General features: G+C 52.2%; 1 protein-coding gene across 1 annotated transcript in view; it reads left to right on the forward strand.

Annotated features, from left to right (window-relative positions):
* The window catches only part of TNRC18 (trinucleotide repeat containing 18), an 84,840-nt gene that overhangs the window by 48,741 nt on the left and 16,822 nt on the right, over positions 1–19,277 (forward strand). Inside the window, 3 exon segments of the mRNA XM_053894112.1 lie at positions 980–1,255; positions 6,113–6,361; positions 18,454–18,884. Of these exon segments, the coding sequence (XP_053750087.1) occupies positions 980–1,255; positions 6,113–6,361; positions 18,454–18,884 (956 nt within the window).

Below are 19,277 nucleotides of genomic sequence, written 5' to 3' on the forward strand. Positions count from 1 at the left end.
GGTAGAGGAGGAGGCAGCCAGCAGACGCTGCGTCCCCCTCGCCTCCTGCACCCAACGCATATAGTTTTCTTGTGGATTTGCAAATGGCAGGTGCTGCCAGAGCTGTGTCTCTGTTAGTGTTCCTCTCGTTCCGAGTGGATTTGATCAGATCAAGGGGTTATAGTTTCTGGCTGCCGAGCCCTTTCTTCCAATGAATTCTTGGTTGGGATGGGCTTGGAAGGGGCCAGAGCTGTGCCTGCTTGACCGTGGCACTCCCCCTCCCCAAAGCTGGGGGATCCTCTCCCGGGAGAGCTTGGGAACCCTGACCTCACCTGCACGGTGAGGCCGGAGACAGGGAAGCCAGCAGCAGTGTGCTGGCAGCCCGGCCCTTCGATAGGAAAAAGTTGGGGGGAAGCCTTGAGTTGTCCCATCATTTGCCAGTTTCCTTGGTGCAACCGCTTTCACGATGGCCCATCTCGACGCGCCTTTGGGATGCTGCTGGGTGGGGAGTTGGGGTGCGCGTGCGTGATTGTCGTCGTGAGCCTGCCTGTGCCACCCTGTGCCGGGGCAAACGGGTATTCTGGGGGAGAAGAGCTTTACCGGGGCCCTTCCTTTCTTGGGCCTTGTCCCTCCCCGTGTCCCCACGTGCTGGGTGCAGTGACCTCCATGACCACGGGCGAGACCCTCACGAGTGTGGGGCTCCTGCCTCCCCCCAGGGCCCGGAAAGGGCTTGGCAGAAGTGGCTGTCTGGTGGGCGGGGCCGGCAGCGGCCAGCCCGGACAGGACAAGCTCTGTGATGCCTGTGGCTTGGAGGCCTCCCGGGCGAGAGGCGAGAGGTCCAGGCGGTGGGGCACGGCTTGTTCCGCAGCCAGTGGGCATTTGGACCTCTCTGCCCTAGCACGCGCCAGGGCCTTCTCGAAACCGCTAGTAGCGAGAGACGCCAGCCCTTCCCCGCCCAGCACCCCATGACTTACTGTGTCAAAAACTACTTTGACTGCAGATACGGACTCAGAGGAAGACGAAGGATTCCTGAAGGACGAGTGGTCTGCCCAAGGCCCGTCCAGCTCCAAACTGACGTCCTCCATCCTGTGTGGCATGGTGGCAAAGAACGGCAAGCCGGCCGGGGGCCCCAAGCTGAGCGAGCGGGGCCTGGCGGCCGCCCGGACTCTCAAACCCAAGCCGGCCGCCGGCAGGAAGCAGCCCTTTTGTTTGCTGCTTCGAGAGGTCGAGGCCCGATCCTCCTTCAGCGATTCCTCGGAGGACTCGTTTGACCAAGGTTACTAGCTCCAAACACAAAATACCTTCCGTGTTTCCTAGCGAGAGAGTGAGTGAGAGAGAGCGCGAGAGAGCGAGCGCGAGCGAGCGAGCACGCAGGAGATGGCAGGAGATGGCGGGCAGAGGTGGCCCGTCTGGGACGCCTCGGGAAGGGCGGCCGTCTTGGTTCTTGGCAGCGTAGCCTGCCGTATCCGCCTGAGTCTTTATTTTTGTTCTTACCTGTACCTGTATCATTGTGATAACGCCACGGCCTGGCTCTTTTTGAGCTTTTATATGGACTGTTTTTAGTCTCCACCCCTGTCCATTCTCCCCCTCTGCCCTCCTCCTCGCCTCCTCTGCCCCCTAGACCGCAGGCCTGGGTTGGGCGCTCTCGGGCGCGGACCCGGAGGAGGCCTCCGAGGGACATTTTGTAAATGGAATTCTGTCGTGTGGGCGTGTGACTTGATGTTTGTACCGCGATTTTGGTAATACCAAGCTTTATTAAACATACCGAGTTCATTTTTAACTAAACCCGTGTGCCTTGTCTCTCTTGCTGTGTCCTTACTAGACCGTTAGGTTGCTGCTCCCCCCATTTTGTCCCTCCTTCCCCTCCCCCCCGCCCCTCCCCCCCCCCCCCCCCCACCAAGGGGCAGAGCTGGGGTGTGCAGTCTGCCGCTCTTTTCTATTGTTCAGATGTCCCCGGTAGCTCTTGGCATGCGTTTCATTCTTCAGACCGAAAGTCAGCTGCGTTCACCTCCAGCTTCATCTTTCTTCCTTTTTTTAATTTTTTTTTTTTTTAGCTGCTCGTTTGTTTTTTTTTATTTTCTTAAAGCTCTGTTCCTGTGTAACAGCGGTTTAAAAATACGAACACTCGTTTCCTAACACATATTTCTGTTTTAAAGGGCATGTAGGCAGTGCAGGGTCAAGACCATTTGCTGCCCCGAGTTTTGTTGTGAGATGTGAAAGCGTGGGCCTCATTGCCGTGTTGAGCGGCGGGGCACAGGCTTCGCCGAGAGCACTGGCCTAGGAGCCCACAGGCCTGGTCTGCTGGCACCCCGGCCCAGCCCGGGGAACCTCATTCGCCTCACTTGTGAAGAGAGGGTGGGGTTCAGTGACCCCTGCGAACACCCTGGCTCTGACTTTGCCCGGGTTAGGTGCGTCCCAGGGGCGGCGGGGGAGCCAGAGGATCCCTAAGTGTTTCCTCACCCTACTTTAGCATTTGCTTCAGGGTGGACCCCCCCTTCAGGGATTCCCAGAGCCCGGACCCCACGCTCCCTGAGTGAGGCCCAGACACGTAGAGGCCAACCTGGACAGGAACTGGCTTGGGCCCTGGGACTGGACTCTACCCTGATTTCGTTCCTGGTCCGCCTTCTCCCTGCCCACACCCCTCGTCCTGATTGGCCCACATCCATTTTGGGTGACCAGGAGACGGCACAGCAGGGGGCCAGGTGCCCTTGGGACTCTCCTGTGCTGCTGCCCTCAGTCTGGGCCTCTGGGGGGGAGGCCACTAACGGACCAGCCAGCCTCCTTCGCCGGGCCTCCCTCAGCCCTGGCCTCTGCAGACCAGTCTGGCTGGTTCATCATTCCCTGACCCCTTCCTTTCCTCCCCGGGCTCCTCCCCTTTAAAGCCAAAGTTCCAGCTTCCATGTTTTTAAGCTCTCCTGCCCCAGCTCAGATCCTGTAGAGAAGCAGGCAGCCCCTCCCGCTCTGATCTCTTCGCAAGGGGCCATTGGCCCAGAGTGGGCAGAGGGAGCCAGGGGCCCTCAGACCAGGCCGGATGCAGCCGTGGAGAGAGCCCAGATAGGGGGAGGGGAGGGGCCTTGCTGCGCACACCAGCTGGCGAGGTCTTGACAGGGATATTTGGGTAATAGGGACTTCTGACATCCGGTACTAAAACACCTGACTGCTTGGCTTTCTAGTGTCTGCTCTCTCCTCCCAGCAGCTTGACCATACCTTCACCCTTGATCCCTACCCATGATGCTTTGAATGTCTGTTTTGGTCTCTTGCATTTGCTCTCACGCTGCACTCTGGACGCAAAGCGAAGGCTGGGAGTAGGGCAGACGGCGCAGCGGGTCACTGAGCTTGGGTGCGAGCCTGGCTCGTTGCTCCGTAGGTAGGCAAAACCCTTTTCTTTGTGTCCCCTCTGCACCCCCCCTCCTCGGGGTTTGCCCCCATCGGCTATGGCAGCAGCGGATTGCTTTGGCATTTATCAATCGGGTTTTGGAAACCGAACCAAGTTAACAACAGACAACCCCACTGTACTGAGCCAAGAGATTTTTGTTGGTGGTGTTTTTTGTTTCTTTTTATAAAAGTTTTTCTCTATTTGCTTGGGCTTCTTTGTTGGGACTTTTTCTACCCTCTGCCCTTGGCAAGCCCTGTGACCTCAGGTGTGGACAGCTCTAGAAAGGCTTTCTTGGTCCGGAGACCCCCTCTACTCCCCCTGCCCCGCAGACCCCAGCCTGAGTAGACCGGCCGCCATGGGAAACAGCCAGTGGGGGCTTGTCACGCTCCCAGCAGCCGGAGGTGGGGAGCGTCTCGGGAGACCAAGATCCTCTGTGTCTCCGCTTTGGGGGAAGCACGCCCTGGTTTTGACTTTTCCCTTCCAAGCACTCTCCCGTCTCAGGGTGCTGGGATTGGGCTGCTGCTGGCCGACTGGTGTCCAACATAGACATCCCGGGCATCCGGAAACCCAGAGCCAGCCCTCCCCCACCGGACGTTGCCGATGGGGACTCCTGGATGGGAGAGAGTTCTGGAGTCTCCACACCTGAGCAGCCAGGGGAGGCCTTCTCTACAAGGGAAAACCGGCCACACGTCTGACCCCGTGCCCCCACCCCGGCCAGCCCCCCGCCCGCCACCCTGCTCAAATTGGCCCACCCCAGGGAGGCCCGCTGTGGGGGACCCAGGCGCTGTCGAAAGTCTGCCTACACTTAGCCTGCTTTGCCGCTGTGGCCCGCTGGGGCGGAGACAGAACCATGTGATGTCTGCAATGTGAATGGACCGCAAGTGCGCACTGCCTGCCTGCTTGCCCCGCTGGCCTCCATCCTGCTTCATCCATTGCTCCGGGGGGCCGGGTCTCCTCCTCCTGCTCCTCCTCCTCCTCCCCCTCCTCCTCCTTTCTCCCTCCTCCCCCTCCTCCTCCTCCTAACAAACCTCTGTCTCTGCCTCCTGCCTTTCTCAACTCCCTTCAGGGATTCCTTGAGCTCATCTCCACCTTCCTCACCGAGGGGTCGCTCGGCACAGACCGAGGCTCCCTCGGTTAAGGGTTAGACAGAGCCCCTGCCTCCATTGGCGCACCCAGGGCCGCCACTTTGGGCTGTTAGTTGCACGCAAGCAGGCAGGTGGCTTGGGGCGTGGTGGGAGAACGTGGACTTGGCCAGCTGTCTCTGTCCCTCTCCATCCCCTGAGCGCAGGTGCTTCCCAAGGTAGAGTAGGGGGGATCTGGGCCACCTCCGTATTTCCCTTCCCCCTTCCTGCTGCAGAGGGGCACCTCCAGCCTCGCCTGGCCCTGCCCTTGGTCAGCAGCCCCCAGAGCCACCTTCACACTCCCAGCAGTCTGGGCAGACCCCACCCTTGGGCAGATGTCCCTTGGGCATCTCGTGGGCAGTTGGCTTCTGATGCTCTCGTGCCTGCCTGCCCTTGTGGTGTCAGCCTGTCTCTTGGGGAAGGTCGGAAGCAAGCTCGTTACCTGCCTACAGTCTCTTGGAGGGCTCGGTTCATGTGCAGGGAGCACTGCCTTTCCTGCCCCTGCCTGCCAGCCTGCTACCTGCCCCGCCTTTGTTCCCGTGGCCCGAGCTGGGCTCAGGGCTGCAGGTTCCCAGGCGGGAGGCCGGTTCCCATGGAGAAGTACATCTCTGTTCACCAGCTGGAGACACAGGCTGAAGCTCCTTCAGATTCTTTCCAGGAGATTCTGGGTGGCAAGACAGCCAGGCAGCCCTGGGTTTGAGTCCTGCCTGAGCACTTGGCTGCACCGAGTCTTCGTCTCCTGGTGTAGAGTGGGCTGACCTGGGTGCTTCTCCCTTCTTGGCTCCCCATGGGTCGTGAGGCATAGCCAGCTTGTGGCTCCCTTGGCCTTGGGGACAGTGGCTTCTTTCTGCTCAACAGGCTTGCCCTGTTTGTTTGATGCTTGTTGAGCCTGCGAAGTGCTTTCTCCTACATATTGGGAGCCTCCCCTTACCTGGGGGAGGGGGGGCGCTGGGGAGACCACCCCTTGCCACAGATGAGACAATAGGTGCTCACGGAGGGCTGAGATTTGCCCCAGGCTTGTTGGCTCAGGGGGATCCTTGGAAGTCAAGTTTGGATCCCAGCCTCTGCTCAGGGCTACAACCCAGGGGGTTTCCACTCCCCCAAGAGGAGATCAAACTCCACGTTCTCACCACCAGCCCCAGACCCCCAGGCGCCTGAGTCCCCAGGGCCCTCTCCCGCCTCCTTTCTGTCCCTCCCTGGCCTCCTCTTTCCTTCTCTCCTGCCTCCTTCCTCAGCCTCCATGTTGTATGTCGGGGCGTGTGTGTGTGTGTGTGTGTGCGCGCGCGCGTGCGTGAGACGGTGGAGAGAGCTGTCTCCAGTCCTTGTCCGTGTGTCTGTCCCCCTCCCCACAGCACAGGTGCATGTGGTGTTCCCCTTACAGAAACCCTCTGATTCCCAAGGCCGCTGCCCACCTCTGGGCTGTCCGGGATGCCCATGTCTTGGGCTTGCTGTGATGGGGTCACTGGGCCATCGGGGGGACTTGTGGGCTGGTATTGGACCACCCCCGGCCGGTGAGGAGTGAGGAGCTAGGCTGGAGCTGTGGCATCCCTCGCTGGTGCCCCGGCCGAGCAGGGGCGGTGGGGGGTGGTACCCACCCGGGCCAAGGCTCTGACTCGCCCCCTGTTTTCTGCACCAGATGAGAGCTCCGAGGAGGAGGACGAGGAGGATGAGCTGGAGGAGGAGGAGGACGAGGCTGCCGGCGGCTATAGGCTGGGGCCCCGGGAACGGGCCCTGTCGCCAGGCCTGGAGGAGAGTGGGCTGGGCCTGCTGGCCCGCTTTGCGGCCAGTGCCCTCCCCAGCCCCACAGTGGGGCCGTCCCTCTCGGTGGTGCAGCTGGAGGCCAAGCAGAAGGCCCGGAAGAAGGAAGAGCGGCAGAACCTGATGGGTAAGTACCGGCAGGTGGACTTGGGGGGACGCCGCTGCCCCATCCTTCGGACAGGAAACCAAGGCTTGGGGGAGGCTAGAAGCAGAGCTGGGGGGCCAGTGGAGCCCTGCCTCGTGGGCCCCCATCCTGAGCAGAGTGGTCCTGGTGCTGTGGGCCCGGCCCGCCCCAGGAGGGGTCGCCAGAGCTCTGCAGGTGACCTTCATTGTATGTGCACCTGACGGACGTATGTAGCCTGGCCCCGTCCGCTTCAGGCGTCCGGGGACGGGCCATTCCGGGAAGCACAGAGGCCTCAGATCTGCTCCCTGGGGGGCTGGAGCAGCCCAGGGGAGGCTACTCCAGGTAGGTGACACCCAGGCTGAAGCACGACAGAGAGGAGGCACTAGGCTAAGTGTCATAGGAGAAACAAAGGTACAGGTAGAGGCACAGGCCGGCCACGCAGAGGTTTGGAGGAAGAGGAAGCCCCTTCTGTCTGGGCATTAGAGGCGGTTCAGTCGGCGAGATGGCCATGCAGCCTGGGGTGGGGGCCCGGAGGAGGTCATCCCTAGGGGGTTGCCGGGCGCCGTGTGCCTGTTAGCCGGGCTCACCGTCCAGCTGCCCAGGCGGGCACATGGAGACGGCCGGGAGCTCCGGCCGGAGGCGAGGCCTTGTCCTGGGCCCACTTCTTCCTCTCTGCTTGTCTGGTCGTAGCTGTGCCTTCTTGAGACAAACAGGGGACCTTCTCCTGGGCCCACCTCCTTTCCCACTAGGCCAAGTATCCCCACACGGACCTGGCTTACCTGCGTCCGGGGCGTTGGAGACTGAGATGGTCCCACGTGTGTGTGCTGACCTGGGCTTGGCCCGCCCTCCCGGTCCCTCTCTGGGTCTCGGAGGTCCACGGGAGTCCCTCCTGGCAGGGGCCGGGACAGGGAACATGGGCACAGTACTGCCACCCTGCTCTCCCCCCAGGTCTCCCCCAGCTGCCCCTGGCTTCATTTCTTGCAGGCTCCAGGACAAAGGCTCATTCCTGCGGCCTGTACCGCCCCCTGGGACCCCATCTCTGGGGCAGCCTCGCAGTCTCCTTCCTCCTCCTTCTCACTCCCTCTCACCCCACGTCCTGCCGTTGCTCCCTGGGAACTTAGGGCCTGGTTCCCCCGGACAGTGGCGCTGGCCTCCCTTCCGGCTTGCCTTGCTCAGGTTTTCTTTATGGTGAAGCAGCTGGAGGGCTTTTCCTCAAAGGTCGCACTTGACCAGACCGCTTCTCTGCTGAGAACCTCTCACTGGTCCCCCATTGCCCTCTGGTCACATTCTACCTATCTGCTCCCCCACCCTCAGGCTGTGGCTGCTCAGACACCCATCATCCTGTCCACAGCCCCCAGCCTCACCCCCAAACGCACCAGCCATCCTGGAACCTGCAGGCTTCTGCATTTCACCCAGGTTGTCAAATGTATTGGCAGAGTTCACATCATCCACCCGCCGCCCCCACCCCATTTTTTTTTTTTTTTAAACTCTGAGGGGTCTGTAGTGATGTTTTCTTCTTCATTGCTGATACAAATGACTTATTTCTGCTCTATTTCTTGGTCAGTGTGGCCAGAAATTATCAATTTTATTAATTTCTGCCCTTTATTTCCTTCCTTCCTTCCTGTTCACTCTTGGTATAATTGCCAACCACTTCCTATTTTTTAAGGTGCAAGCTTAGGTTATCAACTTGGGACCTTCTTTTTTTTTTGTGGAGACTTGTAAAGCTCTCTCTCAACACTGTTTTAGCTGCATCTCATGCATTTTATGTTGTCCTGTTTTTAGTATGACTCAGTTCAACACATTTCTTTTTTTGTTAATTTTATTTTTTTAAATTTACACGCAAATTAGTTGGCATTTAGCGCAACAATGATTTCAGGAGTAGATTCCTTAAAGCCCCTTACCCAGTTGGCCCATCCCCACTCCCACAGCCCCTCCAGGAACCCTCAGTTTGTTCTCCATATTTATGAGTCTCTTCTGTTTTGTCCCCTCCCTGGTTTTATATTATTTTTGCTTCCCTGCCCGTATGTTCATCTGTTCTGTGTCTTAAAGTCCTCATATGAGTGAAGTCATATGATTTTTGTCTTTCTCTGACTGACTGATTTCACTTAGCATAATACTCTCTGGTTCCATCCACGTAGCTGCAAATGGCAAGATTTCATTCTTTTTGATGGCCGAGTAATACTCCATTGTATATATAGACCACATCTTCTTTATCCATTCATCCATCGATGGACATTTGGGCTCTTTCCATCCTTTGGCTATTGTTGATAGTGCTGCTATAAACATCGGGGTGCATGTGCCCTTTTGAAACAGCACACCTGTATCCCTTGGATAAATACCAAGTAGTACAATTGCTGGGTCATAGGGTAGTTCTGTTTTTAGTTCTTTTGAGGAACCTCCATGCAGTTTTTCCAGTTTGCATTCCCACCAGCAGTCAAAAGAGATCCTCTCTCTCCATATCCTCGCCAACATCTGTTGTTGCCTGAGTTGTTCATATTAGCCATTCTGACAGGTGTGAGGTGGTATCTCATTGTGGTTTTGACTTGTATTTCCCTGATGATGAGTGATGTTGAGCAGTTTTTCACGTGTCAGTTGGCCATCTGGATGTTTTCCTTGGAGAAGTGTCTATTCATGTCTTTTGCCCATTTCTTCACTGGATTATTTGTTTTTTGGGTGTTGAGCTTGGTAAGTTCTTTATAGATTTTGGATACTAACCCTTTATCTGATATGTCGTTTGCAAATATCTTCTCCTTTTAGTTTTGCTGATTGTTTCTTCAGCTCTGCAGAAGATTTTTATTTTGATGAGGTCCCAATAGTTCATTTTTACTTTTGTTTCCCTTGCCTCTGGAGACGTGTTGAGTAAGAAGTTGCTGTGGCCAAGGGCAAAGAGGTTTTTGCCTGCTTTCTCCTCGAGGGTTCTGATGGCTTCCTGTCTTACATTGAGGTCTTTCACCCATTTTGAGTTTATTTTTTGTGTCTGCTGTAAGAAAGTGGCCCAGGCTCATTCTTCTGCATGTCGCTGTCCAGTTTTCCCAGCACCACTTGCTGAAGAGACTGTCTTTCTTCCATTGGATATTCCTTCCTGCTTTGTCAAAGACCAGTTGGCCATACGTTTGTGGGTCCATTTCTGGGTTCTCTGTTCTGTTCCACTGGTCTCAGTGTCTGTTTTTGTGCCAAGTTCAACACTTTTCTTAATTTATCTTGTGATTTCTACTTTTATCCAATGATTATTTACAAGTATTATTTATTTTCCAAATATGGTGGGCATTACCTTGTTATTTACTTGTTACTGGTTTCTAACATAATTCCATCTTGGTCAGAAAGAGTACTCTATATAATTTCAATCTTTATTGTTTGTTTATTTATCTTTTGAGAGAGAGAGAGAGAGAGAGCGCGCACGCGCGTGTGTGTGAGCACAAGCAGGGGAGGGGCAGAGAGAGAGGGAGACACAGAATCCGAAGCAGGCTCCAGGCTCTGAGCTGTCAGCACAGAGCCCGATGCAAGGCTCGAACTCACAAACTGGGAGATCATGACGTGAGCCAAAGTCGGAGGCCCAAGCAACTGAACCACCCAGGCGCCCCTATAATTTCAATCTTTTAAAATTTGAGGATATATGGTGTTTCCTAGTAAATGTACTGTGTGCACTTAAAGAATGTGATTCTGGCGTCATTATACACAGTGTTCTGTAAGTCATTCCGTTCTATCAGGCAAGTCAATGTGATTGAAAGTATTAAGATCTTGTGTGTCTTTACTAGTTGTCTAGTTTTATCAGTTGCTTACAAATACATATAAAACCTCTGGCTATGGATTGCAGGATTTTCTTTCTCCTTATAATTTAACTCTGGACGTTTGCTTCATGTATTTGAAGCTCTGTTATTGGGTGCATATGTACGTTTATGATTTCCTGTTTTCCTCTTAAAGTGATCCTTTTATTATTACCAAGTGTCCTATCTCTTAATGTATTTTGTTTTGAAATCCCTCTTACCTGATATTAAACTGTCACTACCCTTTTTTTTTCATTTTGAGAGAGAGAGAGAGCACACCCATGAGTGTGTGCAGAGGATGGGAGGGCAGAGGAAGAGGGAGAGAAAGAGGGAGAATCTTAAGCAGGCTCCACGCCCATCGTGGAACCAGATGTGGGTGGGGCTTGGTTCTGTCTCATGACCATGAGATCAAGACCTGAGCCGAAATCAAGAGTCGGATGCTTAACCTACTGAGCCACCCAGGCGCCCCACACTCCACCTTTGTTAATGCTTCCTCTTTGCGTGGTATGTCTTTTTCCACTCATTTAGTCATTTTACCTTTGTCTTAATATGTAAAGTCTCTTTTAGACAGCTTATAGTTGGGTCCTTTTCAATCTGTTTTGTAATCTCTGTCTTTTCATTGGAGAGCTTAATTTTTTAACATCTAATGTAATTATTGACATGCTCAGGTTTGAATCTACCCTTAAATCACAACTTTGTGGAGCTATAATTCACATCACATAAAATTCATCCTTTTTTTTTTTTTTTATAATTTTTTTTTTAACGTTTATTTATTTTTGAGACAGAGAGAGACAGAGCATGAACGGGGGAGGGTCAGAGAGAGAGGGAGACACAGAATCCGAAACAGGCTCCAGGCTCTGAGCTGTCAGCACAGAGCTCGACGCGGGGCTCGAACTCACGGACCGCGAGATCATGACCTGAGCCGACGTCGGATGCTCAACCGACTGAGCCACCCAGGCGCCCCTAAAGTTCATCCTTTAAAGTGTACAGTTTGATGGGTTTTTTTGTATTCACAGAGCTGTGCAACCATTATCACTGTCTAATTTCAGAACATTTTTATCCCCCCGTCCCCGACAAGAAACCCTATACCTATTCATATCACTCCCCCTATTCCCTGAACCACTATTCTCTGCCTTCTATGGATTTCTCTATCCTGGACATTTCATATAAATGAAATCATACCATATGTGGCTTTTCGTATCTGGCTGCTTTCAGTTGGTGTAATTGTCTGAAGGTTCATCCATGGTATATGTCAGCACTTACTACTTTTTTTTTTTTTTTTTTTAGAGCAGTTTTAAGTTCGTAGCAAAATTGAGAGGAAGGTACAGAGATATCCTCTATACGTGCTATGCACCCCCCACCCCCGCCCCACGCACAGCCTCCCCCCCATCATCGGCATTCCCCACCAAAGTGGTGCATTTGTTACCATTGATGAACCTACACGGACCCATCACTGTCACCCAGAATTCATAGTTTACATTAGGATTCACTCCTGGTGTTGTACATTCTGTGGGTTTGGGCACATGTGTAATGGTGTAAAAACACCATTAGAGTGTCATGCAGAGTAGTTTCACTGCCTAAAAATCCTCTGGATTCATGCCTCTCCTCCCCTCGCACCCTGGCAATCCCTGACACTCTTAATGTCTGCACAGTTTTGCCTTCTCTAGAATGTCACATACTATGCACTTAAAGGTGTCTCCGTGTCTTTTCATGACTTGACAGCTTGTTTCTTTTTAGCTTTTACCTTTGAATAATATTCCATTGTCTGGACGGGCCACCGTTTATTTATTCATTCACCTGTTCAAGGACATCTTGGTGGCCTCCAGGGTTTGGCGCTTTTGACTAAAGCTGCTGTAATCATCTGTGTGTAGTTTTGTGTGTGTGGACGCAAGTTTTTAACCCCTTTGGGTAAATACCAAGGAGCGTGATTGCTGGATCGTATGGCAGGAACACGTTCGGTTTTGTAAGACATTGCCGGAATGTCTTACAAAGTGGCTGTGCCGTTTTGCCTTCCCAGCAGCGGTGAACAGGATTTGTCAACCTTGCCAGCATTTAGCGTTAGTGTTTTGGATTTTGGACATTCTAATAGGTGTGTAGTGGTATTTTGTTGTTTTAATTTGCATTCCTAGTGACATGAGGTGGAACATCTTTTTGAATGCTTCTTTGCCATCTCTGTATCTTTGGTGACATGTCTATTCCAATTTTTGACCCATTTTTAAAATCAGGGTCTTTTCTTAGTGTTGAATTTTAAGAGTTCTTTATCTGTTTTGGAGAACGGACCTTTATCCGGTGTGTCTTTTGCAGAAATTTTCTCCTAGTCTCTGGCTTGTCTTTTCATTCTCTTTATGGTGTCTTTCACAAACCAGAAATTTCTACTTTTAGGGAAGCCCAGCTTTTGTGGATTGTCCTTTGGGTGTCGTATCTGAAAATTCACTGCCAAACCCAGGGTCATCTGGATTTCTCTTACCTTTTCTTTTAGGGGTTTTTGAGTTTTGCATTTTACATGTAGTCCTGTGATCCATTTTGGGTTAATTTTTGAAAAGACGTTAGTTCTGTGTCTAGGTTCACTTTTTTGCGTGTGGATCTCCAGTGGTTCCCATACCATTTGTTGAAAGAACATCTCCTTTCTCCATTGTATTGCCTTTACTCCGTGTCAAAGATTATGTGATTAAATTTATGGGAGTCTGTTTTGGGGTTCCATTCTCTGCCATTGATCTGTTTGTTCTTTTGTCAGTATCTCGTTGGATTACTGTGGCTTTATACTAGGTCTCGCAGTCATGTACTGTCTTCTTACTTTGTCCTTCTTCCATATTGAGTTGGTCATTCTGGGTTTCTTGCCTCTCCATATAGACTTTGGCATTAGTATGTTGATGTCCACTTCTGGGGGGGATTGTATCGAATCTATAGATCAAAATGGGAAGAATTGGCATCTTGACAATATCAAGTCTTTCTATCCATGAACATGGAAAGCCTTCTTTGATTTCTTTCATAAGAGTTTTGTAGTTTCCATCCCATAGCTCTTGTACATATTTTGTTAGATTTAACCTAGGTATTTCATTTTGGGGAGTGCTAATGTAAACAGTATTGTGTCTTAAATTTCAAATTCCACTTGTTCATTGCTAGTATGTAGGAAAGTGATGGACTTTGGTATGTGAAGATTGTAAAATGCAGCCTTGCTATGATTGCTTATTAATTCCAGGAGATTTTTTGGGTGTATTCTTTCAGATTTTCTACATAGATACTCACTCATGGCATCCGTGAACAAAGATAGTTCTATTTCTTCTTTCCCAATCAATATACCTTTTTTTTTTTGTTGTTGTTGCATTAGCAAGGACTTCTATGATCTTGAAAAGGAGTGGTGAGAGGGGACAACCTTGCCTTGTTCCTGATCGTAGTGGAAAAGCCTCTATAGTTTTTTTTTTTTTTAATTTTTTTTTTTTAACATTTATTTATTTTCGAGACAGAGAGAGAGACAGAGCATGAATGGGGGAGGAGCAGAGAGAGAGGGAGACACAGAATCAGAAGCAGGCCAGGCCCCAGGCTCTGAGCCATCAGCCCAGAGCCCAACGCGGGGCTCGAACTCACAGACCGCCGAGATCGTGACCTGAGCTGAAGTCGGACCGACTGAGCCACCCAGGCGCCCCATGCCTCTATAGTTTCTTACCCGTAAATATGATGCTAGCTGTAAGGTTTTTGTAGATGTTGAGAAAGTTCTCCTCTGTGCTTACTTTACTGAGAGTTTTTATGATGAATGTATGTTGAATTTTGTCACATGCTTTTCCTGCATCTGTTAATATCATGAGATTTTTCTTTAGCCTGTTGATGTGATGGACTACATTAATTGTTTTTGATTTCTGAATGTTGAACAAGCCCTGCATACCTGGGATAAATCTCACTTGATTGTGGCGTATAATTTTTTTCATACATTGCTGGATTTGATTTGCTAATATTTTGTTGATATTTCGCATTTATGTTTATGGGAGATATTGATGTGTAGTTTTCTCTGTCTGGTTTTGGTATTAGGATAATTCTGGCCTCGTAGAATGAGTTAGGAAGTATCCCTTCTGCCTCTGTCCTCTGGAAGAGATAGTAGAGAATTGGTATAATTTCTTCCTTCAATGTTTCGTTGAATTCAACAGTGACCACATTCGGGCTTGGCATTTTCTGTTTTAGAAGGTCATTAATTGTTGATTCAACTCCTTTAATAGATAAAGACCCTTCATAAAGACCTGTTTCTTCTTATGTGACTTCAGACCTTTTTATGTCTAAATAATACTCCATTTTATGAGTATACCACATTTTGTTTCTACTCTTTTGTTTTTGTTTCTGTTTGGGGGCTATCGTGAATAATGCAGCTCTGAATATTTATGTACATGTTTTTGTGTGGACATGTTTTCAGTTCTGGCTACATTTTTTTTTCAATGTTTATTCATTTTTGAGAGGGGGGGAGAGGGAGGGTCAGAGAGAGAGGGGACACAGAACCCGAGGCAGGCTCCAGGCTCCGAGCTGTCAGCACAGAGCCCGACCTGGGGCTCGAACTCACACACCGTGAGATCATGACCCGAGCTGAAGTCGGATGCTTAACCAACTGAGCCACCCAGGCGCCCCTGTTCTGGCTCCAAATCTAAGGGTCAAATCACTGGGTGATTTGGTAACTTAATGTTTAACCTTTTGAGGACCTGCCAAACCGTTTTCGAAAGTGGTCTCACCATTTTATATTCCCACCAACAGCCCGTGAGAGTTCCGGTTTCTTCACATCCCCCTTCTTGTCGTTACGTTGTTTTGTGGTTTCGATGTGCATTTCTCCCGATGACGGTGAGCAGCCTTTCATGTTGCTCAGCCGTCCGTATGTCTGGAGAGGTGCCTATTTAAATCCGTATTTCTTAATTGGGTTGTCATTTTGTTGTTACGAGCTCTTTGTACATTCTGGCTGTAACTCTGACTGTGCTTCACAAGTGTTTTCTCCCATTCTGTAAGTTGTCTGTTTATTCTCTTGGGTTGTTTGAAATAACCGTTTCCGATTTGCACGAAGTCCGGAGAGATCACTTGCACTTCGGGCGTTTATGCAAGCGAGTATTGCCTAACCCAAGGTCACAGAGATCTAGTCCTGTTTTCACTGAAGAGTTTTATGGTTTGTGACTTACAGTTAGGTGTGTGATCCATTTTGAGTTGATTTTTTGTGTATGGAGTGATGGAGGGGCCTTTGCACGTGAAGATCCATTTGGCCCAGTATCCTATGTGTTGAGAAGTCCGTTCTTTTCCCATTGCACACTCTTGGTGCCCTTGTGAAAAATCAGCGGAACCTAAATATGAAGGATTATTTCTGGACCCTCAGTTCTAGTCCATTGATCCCTATGTCTGTTCTTAGCCCAGTAGCATCCTGTCTTGATTACTGGAGGAATTACTGTAGGAAGCTTTGAAATTGGGAAGTAGGAGTCCTCCATATTTGTTCTCCTTTTTCAGGATTGCCTTGGTGCCTCAGAGTCCTTTGCATTCCATAGGGATTTTGGGATTAGCTTGTGAATTGCTGCAAAAAAGCCACCTGGGATTCTGATTAGGAATGGTGCTAAATCGGGGAGTGCTGGCATCTTGACAATGGAAGTTTTTTAATCCAGGAACATGGGATGTCTTTCCACTCATTTGTGTCTTTAATTTTTGTCAACGACGTTTCATACTTTTCACTGTACAACTCTAGGACTCCTTTTGTTAAACTCAGTTTTAAGTATTTGTTTTTCTGATGCTATTGTAAATGGATTCTTTTCCTTTTTGGAGTGTTCACTGCCAGTGTATAGAAATGTATCCTGTGACCTCGCTGGACTCATTTGTTCGTTCTAATAGGTTTTTAGTAGATTCCTTAGTGTTTTCTATAATACAAGATCATGTCATCTGCAAACAGAGCGGCAGATGGGTATACCTTTTCTTTCTTTTTGTAGCCTAATTGCCTTGGCTACAATATTCTGTACAATGTTGAACGGAAGTGGCAAGAGCAGGTATCTTTGTCTTCTGATCATAGGGATTGATAATATTCATTCTGCCACCATTAGGTATGATGTTACTGGTGGCTTTTTTATGGCTGTCTTTGTCAGGTGGAAGGAATTTCCTTCTTTTCCCAGTTTGAGTGATCTTATCACGAAAGGGCGTTAGGTTTGGTCAGTTACTTCTTCTGCGTCTATGGAGGTATTCCTGTGGTTTTTGTCCTTTATTACGGTGTATTACACTGATTTTTTGAAAATATTTATTTATTTTTGAGAGAGCGAGAGGGTGAGTGAGCAGGGGAGGGGACAGAGGGATAGAGGGAGAGACAGATTGCCAAGCAGGCTTCACCCTGTCAGCACAGAGCTGGTCATGGGGCTTGAACCTGTGAACCGTGAGAGCATGACGTGAGCCGTAACCAAGCGTCAAACGCTCAACCGACTGAGCCACCCAGGCACCCTCACGTTGATTTTCTTACACGTCGAACCAACCTTGTATTCCTGGAATAAATCCCCCTTGGTCATAGCGTATAATCTTTTTTACCTGTTTCTGGATTATGCTCATGTGTGTTTGTGAATTGTTATATCTTCCTAGTGAGTTGACCATTTATTATGTAAATATATCCTTTGTCTCTAGTAACAAGTTTTGTCTTAGGGAAGGTCAGTTTTGTCTGATGTTTATATTTATGCTTATTCAGCTCTTTTTGGTTAGTGTTTGGATGGGTTATCTTTTCCATCCTTTGACTTGCAGTCTCTTTGGGTCTCACCCTTCTGTTTTATCTTTTCTGTGCTTTTTGTTGTCTGTTCCTCCCTTGTTACCGTATTTCTTGGGGGCGGAGGCAGGAGCACAGGACACTGGGTGGGCATCACAGACATGGACTCTGCTCCCTGCCGCGGCCCTGTGTGGCGGTGAGGGCTCGGCACGTCCTCCCCTCTCTCTGGGCTTCCTGGCTGTCCCCACTCGAGGACAGGCCTGTCCCCTCACAGAGCCCGTTTCCTGTGTCCCGGGCACCACTCATGCTGCCCCACTGGCCTCATGAGTATTTGTCCCCCGGGCCGACCTTACTCCACGCTTGAAAGTGTCCGCTGCCCGTCGCAGCTCTGTCCGTTCTCTGGCCCTGCTCCCTACGCGGCTCACCTGCAGCGTTTCGCTGCCTGGGGGTTTCCTTCCGGCTTTCTGCAGGGGGCTGTCATCAGGTGGGTCAAACCCGGCAGCAGAACCCCAGCCTTTTATGGCCTGCACCCTGATCAGCCATGAGAGCCCCCAGCTGCCTCCCTGTGTGGTGGGAAGTCCGTTAACAAAAGCTTAATTAATGGGATCATTAAGCTTTGCGAGTGGGTCCCTCCCACGGAGTGTGCCCCCTCCCAGCCTGGCTGCATCTGTTGGGTGATGGGATCCGGCCTCCCCGAGGAGGCCTTGTGGGCAGGCTGTCGGCCTCCCAGGGGTCATCAGGCCTGCGGTAGTAAAACTGGGGATCTGCTTCCGGGGCACAGGGCGGGACCAGATAGACAGACATGGATGGGAGCCCCCTCCGGTGGGGTGTGTGCCTGCGGTGATGGAGGTGTGGACAGAGGATCTTCCCGGGTGCTCCGTGTGTCTTCTCCGCTAGGAGGCCGCGGATTTCCAGGTCGAGGTCAGGGGAGAAATGGTGCCCCAGGTAGAGGGACCAGCAGCAGCAAAGGCCCGGAGGTTGGAAGGGACAGAGCACAGCGGGGCGTTGGGGAGAGGGTCTGTGTTCAGGGAGCCCAGGGGCTCGAGGGTTGGGATCAAGGCTGGCCTCGTGTCTGCTGGAAGGGAGAGCCTCGGCTGACAGGAGGCAGCTGGGCCCCAGGGCTTTGAGTTTGGTGAGGCCTGCCCTCTAGAAGAGGAGCGGGTGCCAGGGACCTTCCAGCTCTTGAGAAGAGGCACCAGGAAGTAGAGGAGAGGCCCCACCCGGCTTGGGGATTTCACGCGGGCTTTCCGCATGCCTCCCGTGGACCTGCTGCCCTTGAGGGGCCTCGGGCCCTCCCCAGCCTGCCCTGGCTTCTGGGATTCCCACCGGGCATGCAGGAGGCAGTGGGGAAGCTCATGGGGGCCCCAGGCAGGGATTGTCACATTCCCAGGGAGTTGAGTCCAGGCAGCCAAGGGGGGTTTGGGACAGCAGCGGGGCCAGCAGGACCTGCCACTCACAGGTGTGTGGCAGGTGAGTCTTCCTCCTCTGGGCCCTGTTCCTCTCCTGGATACAAGAAGCCTCCCGTGGGCAGCGAGGGAGGAAGGGTGGGACGGTGGCGTTCTGCTGGTGGCCAGGGCATCTGGGTGGGTGGGAAGCAAGGGTCCCAGGAGCTCCCGTCCACAGCCACTGCCCTTGTCCGCATCCAGGCACGGAGTTTGAGTACACGGACTCGGAGAGTGAGGTCAAGGTGCGGAAGCGGTCGCCTGCCGGGCTGCTGCGGCCCAAGAAGGGACTGGGGGAGCCGGGCCCCTCCCTGGCCGCGCCCGCACCCAGCGCCCGGGGCCCCGGCCCCGCCGGCCCCGACAAGGCCAAGCTGGCGGCAGAGAAAGGGCGCAAGGCCCGCAGGCTACGGGGCGCCAAGGAGCCTGGCTTCGAGGCGGGGCCCGAGGCCAGCGATGACGACCTGTGGACAAGGCGGCGCAGCGAGCGCATCTTCCTGCACGACGCCTCGGCCGCGGCTCCGGCGCCCAGCAGCGCGGCCCCCGCGGCCACCAAGCCCAGCCGCTGCGGCAAGGGTGGCCCGCTGAGCCCTCGAAAGGACACCGGCCGCGCCAAGGACAGGAAGGACCCCAGAAAGGTAGGGCCCTCAGTGCCGGGGTGGGAGCAGCGGGAGGGGGCCCCGAAGGCGGGCCTGACTCCTCCCAGCCACGGGCCCCTGGAGCCCTGCCAGCAGCGGGCGTTCAGACCCGGCCTCAGAGCGGCTCTTACTTCCCGTCTCAGGCTCATCCTCACGTGCGAGTGAGGTGCAGGGACCCCTGAGTGCAGTTATCAAAACACCGGACACCTCCATTTGTTTTTTTTTTTTTCTAACGTTTATTTTTTGGGAGGACACAAGTGACAAGCAGGGGAGGGGCAGAGAGAGAGGAACGGAGGATCTGAAGCTGGCTCTGTGCTTACAGGCTGACCTCAGCGAGCCTGATGCAGGGCTCGAACCCATGAACCTTGAGATCATGACCAAGCCAAAGTCGGC

This window comes from Panthera pardus, unplaced genomic scaffold (assembly GCF_024362965.1).
Source record: "Panthera pardus isolate Hobbes unplaced genomic scaffold, ASM2436296v1 HiC_scaffold_4, whole genome shotgun sequence".
In the NCBI taxonomy this organism is placed as follows: Eukaryota; Metazoa; Chordata; class Mammalia; order Carnivora; family Felidae; genus Panthera; species Panthera pardus.